This window comes from Capsella rubella, unplaced genomic scaffold (genome assembly GCF_000375325.1).
Source record: "Capsella rubella cultivar Monte Gargano unplaced genomic scaffold, Caprub1_0 scaffold_3, whole genome shotgun sequence".
NCBI classification, from domain to species: Eukaryota; Viridiplantae; Streptophyta; class Magnoliopsida; order Brassicales; family Brassicaceae; genus Capsella; species Capsella rubella.
In genome coordinates this window covers 9247220-9263575 of record NW_006238921.1, presented here as the reverse complement: position 1 = coordinate 9263575, position 16356 = coordinate 9247220, and the positions used below count along the sequence as shown (strand labels likewise).

At 37.3% G+C, this 16356-nt stretch overlaps 5 protein-coding genes across 6 annotated transcripts; 2 read left to right on the top strand and 3 right to left on the bottom strand.

Moving 5' to 3' along the window:
• Positions 1-72: 72 nt before the first annotated feature.
• Positions 73-1267, top strand: LOC17892585. Its single transcript, XM_006298991.2, has 2 exons — positions 73-889; positions 966-1267. The coding sequence occupies exons 1-2, from the start codon at positions 254-256 to the stop codon at positions 1251-1253; spliced, it is 924 nt and encodes a 307-aa protein (XP_006299053.2). The 5' UTR covers positions 73-253; the 3' UTR covers positions 1254-1267.
• Positions 1268-1301: 34 nt separating this feature from the next.
• Positions 1302-3451, bottom strand: LOC17891589 (chloroplast processing peptidase). Its single transcript, XM_006296661.2, has 5 exons — positions 2895-3451; positions 1976-2113; positions 1790-1876; positions 1632-1699; positions 1302-1537 (listed from the first exon to the last, which is right to left on the bottom strand). Exons 1-5 carry the CDS (start codon positions 3393-3395, stop codon positions 1426-1428), a joined length of 906 nt encoding a protein of 301 aa, XP_006296723.1. The 5' UTR covers positions 3396-3451; the 3' UTR covers positions 1302-1425.
• Positions 3452-5077: 1626 nt separating this feature from the next.
• On the top strand, positions 5078-7152 carry LOC17891210 (PXMP2/4 family protein 2). The gene is made up of 3 exons (XM_006298431.2): positions 5078-5331; positions 6314-6423; positions 6584-7152. Exons 1-3 carry the CDS (start codon positions 5179-5181, stop codon positions 6993-6995), a joined length of 675 nt encoding a protein of 224 aa, XP_006298493.1. The 5' UTR covers positions 5078-5178; the 3' UTR covers positions 6996-7152.
• On the bottom strand, positions 7052-10039 carry LOC17893008. 2 transcript variants are annotated; one of them, XM_023786974.1, is made up of 10 exons: positions 9664-10039; positions 9390-9584; positions 9155-9315; positions 8897-9073; positions 8714-8816; positions 8515-8624; positions 8331-8420; positions 8163-8243; positions 7353-8078; positions 7052-7264 (listed from the first exon to the last, which is right to left on the bottom strand). In XM_023786974.1, the coding sequence occupies exons 1-10, from the start codon at positions 9920-9922 to the stop codon at positions 7172-7174; spliced, it is 1995 nt and encodes a 664-aa protein (XP_023642742.1). In that variant the 5' UTR covers positions 9923-10039; the 3' UTR covers positions 7052-7171. The 2 variants fall into 2 exon arrangements, with proteins under 2 accessions (XP_023642742.1, XP_023642743.1); XM_023786975.1 differs by lacking the exons at positions 9390-9584; positions 9664-10039 and having other exon boundaries at positions 8897-9083; positions 9155-9270.
• A 109-nt stretch (positions 10040-10148) lies between these two features.
• On the bottom strand, positions 10149-13378 carry LOC17891000 (proline-rich receptor-like protein kinase PERK1). The gene is made up of 8 exons (XM_006297108.2): positions 12697-13378; positions 11963-12499; positions 11785-11871; positions 11628-11698; positions 11471-11547; positions 11214-11361; positions 10947-11108; positions 10149-10643 (listed from the first exon to the last, which is right to left on the bottom strand). Exons 1-8 carry the CDS (start codon positions 13250-13252, stop codon positions 10326-10328), a joined length of 1956 nt encoding a protein of 651 aa, XP_006297170.1. The 5' UTR covers positions 13253-13378; the 3' UTR covers positions 10149-10325.
• Positions 13379-16356: the final 2978 nt, after the last annotated feature.

Below are 16356 nucleotides of genomic sequence, written 5' to 3'. Positions count from 1 at the left end.
AACAGTTTTACTTATGTTTTGTGGAATATGTATTTTTTCTAGCTTATTATTCATCGAGAAAAATCCTCAATAAAAAAAAAAAACTATATATGTCAAAAGAAAAAAGAAAAAATAATAAAGAAATAAAAAAGAAAGCTTCAAAGGGTTTGTTACTAAATCCACTCTCTATGCCTATTTCTCTTCTTCAATTATCTTTCTCCCATTTTTAATATTCACGTCGATCACAAAACCACACACAGAGACAGAAGAAAAGATGATGGACGCTACGTCAGAATCAGAAAGAACAAGTTTGGACCTGTCTATATCATCACCTAAACAAGCTTACTACGTTGAGAGCCCTTCAAGCGTGTCTCACTTAGACGATGGTGATAAATCCTCATCCTCTGCTTCGCTTATTCAGGTTCATACACCAAACTACACCATTCTCACTGAGTCACGTCTCTCCTCTTCGAGCCGTACCTCCAATGGGACAAGCGGTATGGGATCTCGGTGGAAAGGAAGCTCCCGGAGGAGTAATTTGTATTGGCCGGAGAAGCCTTACACGATTCATGAAGATGAAGTTTATAATGAAGAGAACAGAGGATTGTCAGTGGGACAATGCAGAGCGGTTTTGGTTGTGTTAGGGACTGTGGTTGTGTTCTCTGTTTTCTGCTCTGTTTTGTGGGGTGCTTCTCATCCTTTCTCTCCTATTGTATCAGTCAAGAGCTTCAGCCTCCATAGCTTTTATTACGGAGAAGGAATAGACAGAACAGGGGTTGCCACCAAGATCCTGAGCTTTAACAGTTCAGTGAAGGTTACAATACACAGTCCTGCTCCTTACTTTGGCATCCATGTCTCTTCTTCAACCTTCAAACTCACTTTCTCCACTTTCACCCTTGCCACTGGTCAGGTACTCTCTGTTTTCAGAATTCACTCATTCTCCTATATCATCATTGGAATCTGATTTTCATATTCTGATTGTGAAGCTTAAGAGCTATTACCAACCAAGAAAGAGCAAGCACATGGCCATTGTAAAGCTCACTGGTGCCGAGGTTCCTTTGTATGGAGCAGGACCGCACTTAGCAGCTTCCGATAAGAAGGGAAAAGTTCCAGTGAAGTTAGAGTTTGACATCAGATCGCAAGGTAACCTTTTGGGGAAGCTGGTCAAGTCGAAGCACGTGAATCACATCACATGCTCCTTCTTCATCTCCTCCTCCAAGACATCCAAACCCATAGAATTCAGTCACAGGACCTGTAAACACGTTACAAAGTAAACACTCTTTCTATATTTCTTTACCCTGCAAATAAGAATTTCATGTTCTTTTTTCCATTGCAAATTTGCAAATTTTTATTCAAATGAGCAATTTTTTCCTTCATAGAATGGTACATGGTTTTCGTTTTATCTGCACAAGTGTTTGAAAGGAAAAATCAAAAGGTCTCAATTCTCTATTGCTTATCCACAGCACAACCACCTTCTAGCACTGTCCCGTTTACTCTGTTTGGTGGCCAATACCGAAAAACTGACCGCCCAATAATATTCTTCAAAGGCAGAGGACCCCTGAAGACAACACAAGTTTTCCAGAATAAGGAACAATCCAAAAATGAGCTAAACCCCATGATAGATATCTCAAAATGAACAATATGCCTCTTACCAGACGTGTGAATCATAACTGTTATTCCGGTTGTCACCCATCACAAAGACTGAGTTTTCCGGTACCCTCTACAATGTTGAAGCAACCAAAATTAGAATAGAAAATAAAACAGAAGGTTTAGGTTTTAACAGTTGATTAAAATCAAGGATGGTACTTACAATTGGTGTCATTTCATAACCAGGAGGCTCTAAGATGAATTTTTCATTTCTAGCAACACCATTAACCATCAGTTTCCCATTATGTACCTACGCATATTACCCCAAAATCAAATAACCATCAGCTTCACTATCACAAGGCTCTCCACTAGTACCACATGCTAAGAGCCAGAAAATGATCATACATACCTCTACAACGTCGCCTTCTTTCGCAACAATCCGTTTAATGAATACATCCGCATCAGTATACCCAACTTCCTGTAGAACTGGTGGACTTTTGAAGATTACAATATCGTTTGCACAAGGCTTCCTGAAATAATAACTCACCTGTAACAAAACACCAAAACCCATCAATAAATCTCTCTAAAGATGCAACCTTGACACTGTAATCAAAAACACAAAAACCAAATGAGTGAAACCTTAAACAACATTCCATAACTTCCTAATCCCTTAACTATATAACTGACGATTCCAAAACTTGGTCTTTCACTAAGAAAGCTAAAATCTAAACTGAATACATGAAACAACACCTTAACTATATGACTGATGATTCCAAAACTTGGTGGTTTGACTCTGAAGATGTAACCTTGACATTGTAATCAAAACACTAAAACCAACAATGAGGGAGACCTTAAACAACATTCCATAACTTCCTAATCCCTTAACTATATAACTGATGATTCCAAAACCTGGTCTTTCACTAAGAAAGCTAAAATCTAAAATGAATGCATGAAACAACACATTAACTATTTCACTGATGATTCCAAAACTTGGTGGTTTAACACTAAAGATGTAACCTTGACATTGTAATCAAAACACTAAAACCAACAATAAGGTAAACCTTAAACAACATTCCATAACTTCCTAATCCCTTAAACTATATGACTGATGATTCCAAAACTTGGCCTTTCACTAAGAAACCTAAATCTAAAATGAATACAGGAAACAATACGTTCTCTGCAACTAATCTGTCTCTAACATCAAAGATGTAACCTTGACATTGTAATCAAAACACAAAACCTTAACAACACTCCACACAACTTCCTAATCCCTTAACTATATATAGCTGATGATTCCAAAACTTGATCTTCCACTAAGAATACAATACCTTCTCTGCAACCAATCTGTCTCCAACATCAAAAGTAGGATACATGGACAAGGAAGGAATGTATCTAGGTTCAGCGATAAAAGATCGAAACGCCAAGGACACAGCAATAGCCACGAACACAGTCTTCGCATCATCAGACGTGAAATCAAGCCATTCCGGTAAAAGCCTGTTTTTTTCCTCCACTTCACCTTCACCATCATCACCACTGTCTCCGCCGTCTCCTCCACCTCCACCGCCGCCGCCGGAGTCTAAAGACGGCGCAGACTTCGTTGTCTCACCTGAATCTTTAATTCCATTGCAGCTGATACTTCTCCGGTAGGTTCCACGGGGGAAATTTGTTGGTCCAGTGTTGAAATTGAGACGGCGGCAAGAAACAAGGTGGGATTTTGGGGTGAATTGGTGAGAATTAGGATTAGGGTTGCTGAAAAATCTGGAATTGGAATCAGATTTGAGAAAAGCTAAGGGTTGAGTAGAGAGGTGAAGAGATATCATCGTCATCATCAAGTAAAAGCTTCAATTTTTTTTTTTCCGGTGAGGGTTATTTCTTCTAAAAAAAGGGATAAATTAAAAAAAAAAAAAAGATACTTAGGAAAAAAAATAAAAATAAAAAGCTTCAAGTGATACTACTACTTCTATTCTTTTTTGCCTTTTTCAAATCTTTCACTGAAAAATATGAAAAGAACAAAATAAAATAAATTCAAATTACAAACTTGATTAGATTAGGGACGAATAACCGAGAAGAAGAACGGGAAAAATGCCATTAAAATCTATGGAGAGTATGATTTTGTTGATTTAAATCATGTACTCTTTAACTGTTGATTTAAATCACAAACTTTTTGTTGACTCTCTATTTATTATGAAATTTTAGTTGATTTTGTCAATTTAGGCATATCGTTAAATGGTCAGACGGAGCAATTAAACGAGATTAATTTCTCGTTAACTACATCCGTCAAATACAAAAAGAAACCATTTTAAGAAAGGCCTATCTCATGTTGGAGCTCCAAGAGGAGTAGGGTCAAGTTGAAGTAGAAACAAGAGCGACTTCTGTTTTGCACTTCCGTGAGAATAGGTCTCCATTTTCTTATGAATCCCTGAAAATCAGTATCATGGAGACTCATCACGTTGTGGTGATTGATTTCAAAATCAAACTTATCCTAAACCTCTATATAAACAGACAAGTTCAAGTCATTGAAAGATAGTTGAGCGACAAGTAACACTTGGTCGATTATAGACTTAGAACACACAAATTCTAGCAATCTCTCTCTATCACAAAGTAAGTGTCTTTTGAGAGTATCGTAGTGATTTAGTTCGATAGGGCTGTTATTTGAGTGTTGCGAAAACAGTTATAGAGAAGTTGTATCCTGGGATCCTTGAATCACATAACACCGTCACACTACGGGTGATTCGAAGGGTTAAGGAAAGAGGATATGTACTCGACTCTTCTCATCTCTTATCCTTAACGTTTTTCTTGTATTTCAATTGTTTTCCCTAGTGTTGTAAATATTGCTCTTACACTTAGTGTATTCATTAGTGATGCACATCAATAAACCGTGGCAGTGAAGGACTTCGAATACATCCACTTCATCTGAATCGTTTAGACTAATGAGTTTACCTTCGCGCTTCATACATGATTCAACATCGTTGTGAAGATTGACACTCATCAAAGAAACCCTTAAATTCATCATCATGACCACCATAAACTCTCTTTCCTTTGTTACTTGTCGACCAAGGTGTTTCTTTGTAAAGAAGTGATCTTTAAATAAAGTATTCCATCTTTTGCAAGTTGAACGTACTCTTCTTATAGATGTAACCGGAACCCTAGAGAGAATCTCCTCCTCTAAATCCCTTGGAAGATTGGATATCTTCGTCATTGTTTCAAATCTCAACCCTAACGTAGTAAATAAGTTAGGTTAGTCTCAAAACTCCTTCTTTTGCTTCTGTGATTCTCGACAAACCCTCACTTACAGAAACCCTCTAACGAAGACGACAAAAATGATATAACAATTGAAGATGCAATAATGCAAAAACCCAATATTGATGGGCCGAAGCCCAATAAAGAATCCTGTAATGATATCAACATCTTTTTTGAGTGTTGTTGGTTGACTGGGGAAATGAAGAAAAGGATTAAAGAGAAAGAAAAAGACGTTTAGGAAGAGAGCTTAAGCGCTGTGTCAACCTCTTTCTTTTAACCAATCAAAATACGCCTTTCTCCTTCCCACGGCTGTTCTCTCTCTCTCCCGGTGACGGCGACGGTGACGGCGGCGGATAAGAAGACTGGTACATTATGTTGAAGCTTTGGAGATGGTACCAGCGATGCCTGACGGTTCATCCAGTGAAAACTCAGGTCATTAGTTCTGGGTTTCTTTGGGGATTTGGCGATGTCACCGCTCAATACATCACTCACTCCACTGCTAAACCTCGTCTTCTTCGTATCACCGTTAGTCATTTCCTCGATCTCCCTCCTTCTCTCTCTCTTTCGAACCTCGATTGAAGAAGCTTCTTCAGAAATTTGGGGATTCTCTCCGATTCTTGTTTCTTTTGGTTTTGATTTTGCTGAAATTAGTTTAGGTTGTTGCATTTACATCTCAATACCTCTAGCTTTCATGATGTTTCGTATAGATTGATTGATTCGTTCCTTTGCATCAGTGTATCTGGGACATTTCTGTGAATCGGTTTGTGTTTGCTCAATGTATTGATTGAAGCAGCTCGTTCTTAGACTTTGGTGTTAGGCAAATTTTCTCGTTGTTCTGGCCTTCCTTGGTTTTGTATGTTTCAAGGATTAGGTCATTCACATAAATAAGCAATATGACTTGGATTCATTTGTTGGTTGACGATTAGAAACATTCTCTCTATACTTAATGCATTTGCTTGTTTGTTGAGATTCCATGTTTGTGAACTGTCAACTTTGTGGCTTTCTTTGTCTAACAATCAAAGGCGTTTTAGTGTTTAGGCCAGAATATTTGTCGGCACTACAGCTCTAGTTTTCTTTTTCAAAGCTTCAATAGGTCAGAAGAGGGATTTTATGGTGATGTGTATACTTATAAGGATAATCGTGGATACGTGGAGCGAATGTGTTTTTGTCGTTCCTTACGCTGTTAGTGTGGTACTTGAATTATAAGTTTATAACTCCCCCTTTACGTCCACTGGTCGCTGATCATTTTTTCTGGATTTGCATTGCAACTTTAGCCTATTGCTTACCTTCTATGGAATCATGCTATGTTTTTTTAGTTTTGACATCTTATGCTCAGAGTCATTTCCTACTTTGCTATGTTTTCTGGCTACCTTATATTTTCACTTTACTTTAGAACTCATCGTATAAAGAAACCTGCTTGAGTTTTGCCACTATGTTGTATCTAAGTTTTGGCTTATATAGAGAATTTACGTCTACTCTAGCACTAAAACAGTGTTCCATATAACAGGAGACAAATAAAGATGGTGACGTAGATGCAGATTTCAAGGTCAACTGGAAGCGAGTAGCTATCACGAGCATGTTTGGGTTTGGTTTTGTCGGACCTGTTGGCCACTTCTGGTATGTTTCCTTCTGATCTCAGATCATTTAGTTATAGCTTCCTATGCAAAAGCCAATCTCCTCATGTTGCCTCGCACCTAATCACTGAATCAGATACTAAGAAAATGTGATTTATTGACAGATTGATAAACCTGATATTGTTCTATTTTCGCTTGCACAGGTACGAAGGCCTGGATAAGTTTATAAAACTGAAGCTTCGATATGTACCAAAGTCAACACGTTTTGTAGCTGCCAAAGTTGCAATGGATGGACTTATCTTTGGCCCTATAGATCTACTGGTGTTCTTCACATACATGGGATTTGCCACAGGGAAGAACACAGCTGAAGTGAAAGAAGGACTCAAGAGAGATTTTATTCCGGCTTTAGCTCTTGAAGGCGGAGCATGGCCGCTTCTTCAGATTGCAAACTTCAGATATGTTCCCGTGCAATACCAGTTGCTTTATGTCAACGTCTTTTGCCTAATAGACAGTGCATTCCTCTCATGGGTCGAGCAACAAAAGGATGCAGCTTGGAAACAATGGTTTACTTCATTTCAACCACTGAAAGAACGAGGTGGCCAAGGCGGAGTATGATCGTTTTCCTTGTCATAATCTTTGAATGAAAACAAAAAAGCGAGTGTAACCGGCGATTTTCAATACCGAAAGTTGCCTAGGATACAGATTCTTGATCAAATATTATTTTGTTTCACAAGAATTCGGTACAAGTGAATAAATGACTGTTAGAATTGAACGAATGCAACAGGACATGGCTAAAGAAATGAGCTATAACCGCCTCCGAGTGGTACTCTTGGAAGAAACACAACAGAAGCCTCTAGACATGAACAATAACTGAAGTCAATAGCCTGAAAAAAAACAGGGAAGATAATTAGTCCATGGTTTAGTAGCTGTTTCATCTGAAAACAAATGTGAAAATAATGGTAATTCACATACGGGAGAGCTGAGTAGTAATCCACAGTGATTGGCTAAGACAGGTAGGCTTCGTCTTGCAGCGGCTGGGATAAACTTCAAGGACCTAAGAGCTTTTTGTGAGGATGTCGTAGAATGATTTCTGTTCGAGGATCTTGAAAGCTCTGCTAGATATAGCCAGTCAGATTCAACCATATGCCGAACCTCCACTGATGTAGCAGTCCTCACTGGACAATTTCCGCAGCCCGCTTCATCACATTGGTGGTCACTCAAGTTCCATCTGATGAGAAAGCGGTTCATGAAGTAGAGACTTTGCCCTGGCCAAAGATGTACTTTATCAGAGGAAGATGCAATGTTAGTTTCATGCTCTGATTCATCCACTGATTTCTCTTCTGTTTTAGTTATGAACCTACTGGTTTCATCCCTCTGCAGAAGACCGATGGTTGTATAGGTTGATTCGCTGAGAAGACTGAGCTCTCTAGCTTTACTCAATAAGGATTCAGATGCAACATCCACAAACTGGACTTCTAACAATCTGCTTGGAGCGGCATGGTAAGGAAAAGATTTTGCGTTTGCTATAATTTTTCCAAGGTCATCAGATGTAGGATTTTTGTGAGTTTCATTGCAGCAAATGTTCAAGAGTTCTGCCTTCGACGGTAAAGGACAGTCAGCGGAACAGGAGACTATAATTTTTGTCCCTTTCGACCCTGGAGCCGGACTAAGGTAGCAACCAGCAGCTGTTAGAGATGTCTGCGTCCCCAAATGAAGCAGATGTCACTTAAAATAGTACAGAATAACATCTAGAGGAGCAGAACAACATAAAAAAATGATTACCCTGCATGGAATTGCACGGATGTAGTTCAAAAGCAACTTTGAAGTGTTTCCTCTGATTGGTCTTTGCCGTTGAGAGATAAACTGGAGTTTCAAGAGAAAGGAAGAGTTAAGAAAATACTCAAAGGAGATGATAAAATTTATCAAAGGAAAGAACTCAAGATGTAACACCTGCAGGACCGCAGCGAGATACTTTGAGAGGCAAATGTCTTTAACTTCTGTAGGGTTTAGTCTCTCTAGATCAAGAATAGCATACCCTTTCTGCCAATGCCAACATCAAAACAGAGTGAATTTTCACTCTTACCAAGTCAGAAACGGTTTATACATACGAGGTTAAACTGCAAAATGCTCTTACATCTGTCACTGTTACAGTCTGATTTATTAAGTCCGTACAAACTTTATCGACATATAAACGTGTTCTCCTGCATTCAGAAATGACTGCTTGCAGCTCTGATTTGAAGTTACCTGAAAAGAAAAACAATAATTTACATTAGTCTCACACATCACCATCAAGCTTAAGAGAACAAGTCCGGCTTGATGTTTGATAGACTTGCCTGAATGTAGATTTCCTATTGATGTTCGAATCCTATTCCGAACAAATAACTGACTACGATTAGTCGGATCCTCAACCCAATCTTGTCTACCCCATTGACATATCTGCTAGTAAATATTATAGAGTTGGTGACAACAACCATAGAGCTATAAAACGACTTTTGAGTTTCTAGTTTCACGAGAACCTTGTACATGTCTTCTTTCCATAAATCCAGCAGTGGACGCACTAAGAGAATAGACCGATTCTTCATATGTTTTGCATCTAACTGCAAATTTTGGGAGAAAATCTCTGAAGCAAACGCTGTCCCTGCAAGCCCAAGTACACCGCTACTACGAGATAACCTAAGAATGAATAACTCAGCCTGCATCCAACTTCAGACAACATTTTCATTAATATCTCAATATGGACCTCTCCTTCTCTAAATTCTCAAAGAGCCATTTACCTGGTCATCTGCATGATGAGCTATAAGCAAGACCTCAATCTGTTGTCGAAAGCATACATTCGAAATCATCTGATACCTCATTTCACGAGCTGCTTCTTGCAAGTGACCAAGCTTTGGTCTACCATCAACCCAATCACAACTTGCAATCTCACATCTGATTCCTATAAATTTTCCCCCAAGTTACTAAATCAAACTCAAAAAAGGTTACATCTCATATTCACAACTTCACACTTACCCATTTCAGAAACTCTAGAACACACAAGTTCAGCCTCATCTTTGCTCTCTTGTCTTAATCCATGATCCACAACTACAGCAACAAGTCCATCAATGAAACCATCTGACTTATCAACACAACCTAATCCTTCAATTTTCCATTTTGCAGTTAATACACAAAGCGCCATACTATCAGGACCACCTGAAACTCCCAAAGCTGAAACACACAAAATTGTCAAAACACTGTTTTCTGGTTGAAGTGGAACCAATTGAATTGAAAAATTTAGCAAATTTACCAATACGGTGGTGAGGTTTGAGTCCTGCCATGGCCATTCTCCTATTGAAAAGCTCCTTATACCTCGTTTCATCCACCGTCTCGGGAACACAAGCGTGGTTACAGAACAATCGTGAAAATTTCCGGCGGCGGGATTGAAACGAATACGAAGAAGTGAAAAGGGTTTTCGAAAAAAAGGAAATTGAAACCTTAGCAATGGAGTTCGATAGTAAAGTCGAAGACTTTCTTCCATTGGAGCATAGAGCTAGACCTCGCGCCATGTACACGAACTCGCTGTGACAGGATTCTCCGGTTCACAATTTCGATTTATAGCTACTTCTTCGTTTGGTTTAATAAGCTTTGCTCAATTTCCGGTTTATTTATGTATCTATTCGGTTTATCTCTTCGGTTTAACAAAACACAAAGAAGCACACCAAAAGGCTCAAGACATAAACAAACAAGTTCTTGAGAAGAGAGATAGAAAAAAGAATGAAAGAATAATATTCATACCAGAATCAACATGACAACATCTAAAGAAGAAACCAAAAGAAACAATATAAATGTATCATATATCGTAGTATAGATCAATTAGAGAGTAAGGCAATTTCCTCAAATCTTTACAGTTAATAAGAAAAAAGAATCCAAAAAAAAATAACCTGCAAGTTCTCTTTCTCTTATTGGTTTTTAAAGAGAAGGTCCACTATAACCTTGACCTGTTGTTCTTTTGATCTTCCCCATCTCCATTTCTCTTGTGGCTTGACCTTCACTGCTCGAGCCTGATGGGTACAGTCCGTAGTCACTTGTTGGATTACTGTATTCTCCAGTTGTGCCGTATTCTTGAGTTCCAAGTGCCATTTTCCTAAACTTCTTCATGTCGTCGTTGTATTGGCTCGTGTCATAGTCTGTGCTTCCTCCGTATGAGCTGTAGACGTTGCTGTGACCCGGTCTCATCCCTTCGTTAAGATCAGAGAGTGATACGTTTCCTTCTAAGGCGCGTACTATCTGCTCATTTTGTATAGCAAACCACTCACTTTATTAGCATTATGTAACATGTTGAAATGACTATATTTAGCGAAAGTGAAAACAAACGAAACTGTAGCTAGGAATATGTGTTGACGATTCTTTGGACTAGTCAGCTTTTATTCAACAGGTGTTGTTTATATATTATGATGTGCATAAAAGAAGTAGGGCTAGACATATACATAAACCAAACTTTTCTTTTAAGACCAATAAACAGAACCAAACCAATCTGAAACTGAATTCTCTTCCTTAGAGAAAAAGATGATTGAGGTCAAATTAAGTTACCTGGCTCATGCGAGGTCTGCGACGAGCTGAATGGCGTACACAAGCTGCAGCGCAAGCAACCATACGAGCCATCTCCTCTCTGTCATACTCATTACCCATCTTTGCATCTGCCAAACCTTCAAAATCTCCTTCCTCAGATGCACGGTTAAGCAAGGGTCGTGCCTGTTCCACCATCAATCACATATAGCTTTTGCTTCAGTCAACAGTTAAATTGTTTAAAAAATCAGAAGTTTAGATTATATGTAGTATTAGACTCTTAGTAAGTACCCAGTCAACTAAGCTGTCATCTACATAGACATTGTTTGCATCAACAGGGCGCCTCCCGGTTATAAGCTCCAAAAGTACAACGCCAAATGAGAAAACGTCAGACTTTTCTGTGAGCTTTCCACTTGCAGCATATTCTGGAGCCAAATACCTAAAATCCCAAAACCAAAAGTTTCAGAATTTAAACAATGACTTAGATCACATACATTGCGCAAAACTGCATAAATGTACATATTTAGTAGATTCAAGATGATCTTTACCCAAAGGTTCCCATCACACGTGTAGATACATGAGTGTTTGTATCAGAAGCAATCTTGGCAAGACCAAAATCAGCAACCTGAAAGACAGAATAGCTTGAGTGACACAAATTACAAAAAAGCACTTCACAAACATATCGAATAAAGATTGTTGTCATACCTTAGCTTCAAACTTGAAATCCATAAGTATATTTGCCGCCTTAATATCACGGTGAATGATTTTCGGATTGCCTGCGCATATTATAAACATACCTCATAAACAAACAAAGACTGTATTTATCAAACATCTCTACAAAGTTTTAAGTTTTAAGACTTACAATCTTCATGAAGATATGAAAGACCTTTAGCAGATCCAAGAGCAATCTTCAATCTAGTACTCCATTCCATCGTAGGTCGTCCCTTCCCTATATTCAATTCCAAAACAAATCATCACTAATTGAAAACAACAAAAGCAATGTAACAAAAGCACAAGAAAGAGTCGAGTTTAGTTCTAACCATGAAGGTGAAACTCAAGATTGTTGTTGGGAACAAACTCATAGACAAGCAATCTTTGAACACCGGCCATGCAATAACCAATAAGAGAAACCAAATGCCTATGGTGAACTCTGCTAATGATCTCAACCTCAGCCTGAAACTCTCTTTCTCCCTGACCACTCCCAGCTTTCAACTGTTTCACAGCAACTTCTTTCCCACTTGGCAATATACCTTTATGCACATATCCAAACCCACCTTGTCCTAACAAATTAGCCTCAGAGAAGCCATTAGTAGCTCTTGACAGCTCCTCATAAGTGAAAGTGCTTTTGGAAAAGCCTAACACAAGCCCTGGAGATGGTGGAGGAAGCACCGGAAGATCCGAATAGTCAGAGCCTGCACTGCTGCTCATGAATGCAGGCGGTGGTGGAGGCGGAGGAGGTTGTTGCGGTGGAGAAGGAGGCTTAGGTGGTGGCAATGACGTCACCACGTGATTATCTGAAGGTCGTGAAGCGTTCTGTTGTTGCCAATACTGCTGCTGTCCACCGTAAGGTCCTCCAGCTGAGAAATAACATCAAAACCTCTGTAAATTCAGATCATTCTACATGCAAGATTGAATCTTTTATATAAAGGTAATCTCTTTTTTCATCAGATTTGCGACATTAGTATCCGAATTGCACGTTATCATAGAGATGACGAAGAATTGAAGTTAAAGATTCGATTTTTATGTAATGAAATTGAGATCTCTGTTTTTTTACCTTTGGGACCAGGAGGTGGTGGAGGAGGAGGAACATAGTAAGCAGCTTCATCATCGTATCTTCTTCTTCGTTTCTTCTTACAAAGAAGGCAAATCAAAGTCAATACAACAAGCGCAACAACTCCTCCAATGGCGATTCCAACGACAACCCCTGTAGATAAACCACCGGAAGAATCAGACGGCGGCGGGGGAGAAGAGTTTGATGGGTTGTTAGATGGAGTTCGTGGAGTATTAGATCCCGTGGGATTAGTTGGAGGGCTTCGAGTGATTGGTCCAGGAGGAGTTGGTGTGGTGGGAGAAGGCGGAGATGGAGTAACGGGTGCAGGAGGAGAAGGCTGAGGAAGAGGAGGAGTTGAAGATCCAGGAGGAGAAGGAGGTAAAGGAGAAGAAGGAGGAGGAGAGGTTGAGTTAGAAGATGGCGACGGAGGAGGAGAAGAAGGAGGAGGAGGAGTTGTAGTTGGAGGAGGAGAAGAAGCAGGAGGAGGAGTTGTGGAGTTAGTGGGAGGAGACGGCGGAGATGGTGATGGAGTTGTCCCTGGAGACGGCGCTGAAGACATTTTTCTCGATCTAATCAATTAAAGAATCTTGAATTCACGAGAAGAAGAAGAAGAGAATGTGAAAAAGGTTAGAGAAGAGAGAGAGAGAGAGAGAGAGAGGAGTGATCTGGTGCCTCCGAGACTAAAGTTGAGAGATTTGGACAATGGAGCTGTTGTGTTGTGTTTTTTTTTTGGTGTTCCAACGCGATTCGTCCGCGTTTTACTTCTTTCATAATCCGCGTCGTTTTTATTGGACTATACAAAATTTAGTTTTGGTAATGTTTTTAATTTGAATGTTACAAATTTAATTTTTGTGTTATTTTGACCAAAAGGTAAAATATATATTTTCTCCCAATGTTTTCAGTCACTTAAATGGAATTTTTTTTTTCAATACGTAATTATGTTTTTTCGTAATTAAAAATGTCTAGATCGAGTTGAGGAGTAATTGAATAAATTCGTTTTTTTTCCCTAGGACCAGTAGAGAAAAGTTTTAGATTCTCTTAAAACATTGGTGCATGGAAATAGTAATACAATGGTCAAAGTTATTATTAATTAGTACACAAGTTAAGCAAATTAAGAGAAGTGTATTTAATTCTTTGGTTATAGACTTATAGTATAAAATTTCAATTAATAGGCTATTAATAGTATAAAATTTGATTATTTTATTTTTTCTAATTATAGAAAATATAAGATTGAGAATGCGTAATTTTTCTCATTTTTTGAATGTGTTGGGATGATTCGATTCTACTTGCTCTAAAGCAAAGGAAGAAACAGCTGGATTGCACCAACAGCAGCACAGATTCAACAAAAGGCCACCAATTAACATTGACGTTTCCTCTAATTTATTACCATTATCTTAAAACTGGATTAAGGTTCTTAATAATACGTTTATTATGGCCTCTCAGGTAATAATGGTTTTGAATGATCTTCAGGGAGTAATAATAATATAAAGTTTATGGGGTCAATGGCTTTATCATTCGATTTGTTTTATGTTAGTTTTATGTAAAACAACCGACGACATAAGCCAAAATCTAAGGATAATACAATATTCAACGCGGCGTTTTGCGGTGATTAATTTTTGTTTATATTAATTTGGTCAAACTTAAGTTTAGTAGAGATATTTTGGTTTTTATACTCTCTCTCTTTTTTCTATTAGATGATTTTTTAAGTTTATATATTTTTCTAACAATTCTGCAGATTGTTTTTTTATTAGTTAAATTATGTCAAATAAATGATATTTAAAAAAATTAAGTATAAAAACAGATCAATTTATAATCGGTGTGCATAATTCTAAAAAAAAAAATATTTAAATAAAAAAAGTATTATTGAGTCGATTTAATTTTAAATAAAATATTTGTTCAATTTTTATCATATTTGTTCATTTAGTAGTCCAATTTTAAAGCATATATTGTGAACAAAATAATAATGTCAACAAGTGGTCGGGTGGTTATTGTAGTGGTTTTGAGTTTTGAGAGTAATAATTCAAAATTATAATATAAAGCCAATTTGTAAAAAATGATTTCATGTTTTAAACATGGTATTATTACGAACATAGAAAAAAAAAATATAAAAAAATTTTCGAACTTCTACGTTAAAATATACTATGAAAATATGGTATACATAGTTTCATATTATAAACTCATACCAAAATTATAGTTTGAGGCCGCCAAAGTGGTCATAGTCATAGACATCGATCATGGCTAATAGTCCCAAAGTAAGAATATATCCAAATTCAATAGCTCTTTCTCTTCATCATCTACTTATGTTGTTGTCTAGTAGTACCAACTACATTAAGTAGTAGCTCTCAACTAGATTTTTTAGCATATTGATTTGAATACCCTTTATTGTACTTAATAAGTCTCATATTTAGCTTATGATAGTCATAATAGTAACTAACGATGGAGTCACGTGTGTCTTGGGTTGAGATATGAGTCTGAGATGAGAAAAATGTGCAAAGTCGTCATATCAAGAAGATAGATATTTCAAAACCAATTCTTTAGTTGTGTGAAAAAAGTCTTTGTAAAAACGTATAAGTGGGGTTATTGGATAATAATAATTATAGAAAAAGTAAGGAGTCGTCACATGGGAACATTATGATTATTTTGGTTATAGCTAAATTATGTAACATGATTTGTGGCATGACATTCGCTGGTCTCACCTTCTATGATTATTCTCTCTTTTTTTTTTTTTTTTTTTTTTGTCTTAAAGCTGTCAACACCCAAAATTAAAAGAAGAAGAAAAATATAATAGACACACACACACATAGCTTAAGATATATAAAATCCAAACTCGACCTTGGTCATGTCGCTCCATTTGCTTGCCCTATTAGCTTAGCTTTGGTCCAGTCAATTTTGGCTTTTATTGGAAACTGTTATCGTATGCTTGCTGATGGTTTTATATTGTCAACCCGATAAAATCGTGTTTGGCCTTTTGAGATTAGTGACTAATCCTTGGATTGAGAACTGTATAAGTACACTATTTTGAATATTTAAGAGCACTAACAATGGTGATTTTTGAAAGTGTTTAAGTTGGGTCTTAAAAATAAAAAAAATGTGGATTAATAGATTTTGAGTCCAATTTTAGACATTTATTTGTTAAAAGTGTCTTATTTAACACAATTTTGTTGTTTAAAAAAAATTTAACTATTTTAGACACCCATTAAAAGTATCACCATTGAATATGTCCTTAGAGTTAGGTTGGTGGGGAGCTCAAGAGAGTGCGCAGCTTAAGTAAGAAGAATAATTCTTTGGACTTCATCTTTGGTTGTAGAATAGGTTATGCATGGCTACATGTATTGTATTGAAGCTGAACTTGAAGACTTTGAAATATATATATGCCCGAAACAGTTTATATTGATCAAATACAAATGGGCTTGACGAAAATGCAAATACAAATACATGATCTTACTTCTAATAAGTGAGATACGGATTAAAACTCAAAAACTAATCTGAAAATCTAATCAAAACAAAACGAATATAAATTCATTAGTGATATCATTATAGGAAAACAAGTACTTTTACCATCATAATTTTTTTCTTTTTTATATAAGATTACAATTTCGCTAAAAATGTATTTTGACATTATATGCGACCGCGATAATAAAACTTATATATATTAGATAACGG

Excerpts from the sequence above, each read along its gene's own strand:
- LOC17892585 (XM_006298991.2), top strand. The coding sequence starts at position 254 with ATGATGGACGCTACGTCAGAATCAGAAAGAACAAGTTTGGACCTGTCT. Across the intron at positions 890-965 it reads TCACCCTTGCCACTGGTCAG|CTTAAGAGCTATTACCAACC; the intron begins GTACTCTCTGTT and ends CTGATTGTGAAG.
- LOC17891589 (XM_006296661.2), bottom strand. The coding sequence starts at position 3,395 with ATGATGACGATGATATCTCTTCACCTCTCTACTCAACCCTTAGCTTTT. Across the intron at positions 2,114-2,894 it reads ACAGATTGGTTGCAGAGAAG|GTGAGTTATTATTTCAGGAA; the intron begins GTATTGTATTCT and ends GTTTTGTTACAG. Across the intron at positions 1,877-1,975 it reads AAGAAGGCGACGTTGTAGAG|GTACATAATGGGAAACTGAT; the intron begins GTATGTATGATC and ends TAATATGCGTAG.
- LOC17891210 (XM_006298431.2), top strand. The coding sequence starts at position 5,179 with ATGTTGAAGCTTTGGAGATGGTACCAGCGATGCCTGACGGTTCATCCA. Across the intron at positions 5,332-6,313 it reads CTCGTCTTCTTCGTATCACC|GAGACAAATAAAGATGGTGA; the intron begins GTTAGTCATTTC and ends TCCATATAACAG. Across the intron at positions 6,424-6,583 it reads GGACCTGTTGGCCACTTCTG|GTACGAAGGCCTGGATAAGT; the intron begins GTATGTTTCCTT and ends TCGCTTGCACAG.
- LOC17893008 (XM_023786974.1), bottom strand. The coding sequence starts at position 9,922 with ATGGCGCGAGGTCTAGCTCTATGCTCCAATGGAAGAAAGTCTTCGACT. Across the intron at positions 8,244-8,330 it reads ATCTCGCTGCGGTCCTGCAG|TTTATCTCTCAACGGCAAAG; the intron begins GTGTTACATCTT and ends TTGAAACTCCAG. Across the intron at positions 8,079-8,162 it reads TCCGTGCAATTCCATGCAGG|ACATCTCTAACAGCTGCTGG; the intron begins GTAATCATTTTT and ends TTGGGGACGCAG.
- LOC17891000 (XM_006297108.2), bottom strand. The coding sequence starts at position 13,252 with ATGTCTTCAGCGCCGTCTCCAGGGACAACTCCATCACCATCTCCGCCG. Across the intron at positions 11,872-11,962 it reads TCTTGAGTTTCACCTTCATG|GGAAGGGACGACCTACGATG; the intron begins GTTAGAACTAAA and ends AATTGAATATAG. Across the intron at positions 10,644-10,946 it reads GCAGACCTCGCATGAGCCAG|ATAGTACGCGCCTTAGAAGG; the intron begins GTAACTTAATTT and ends CAAAATGAGCAG.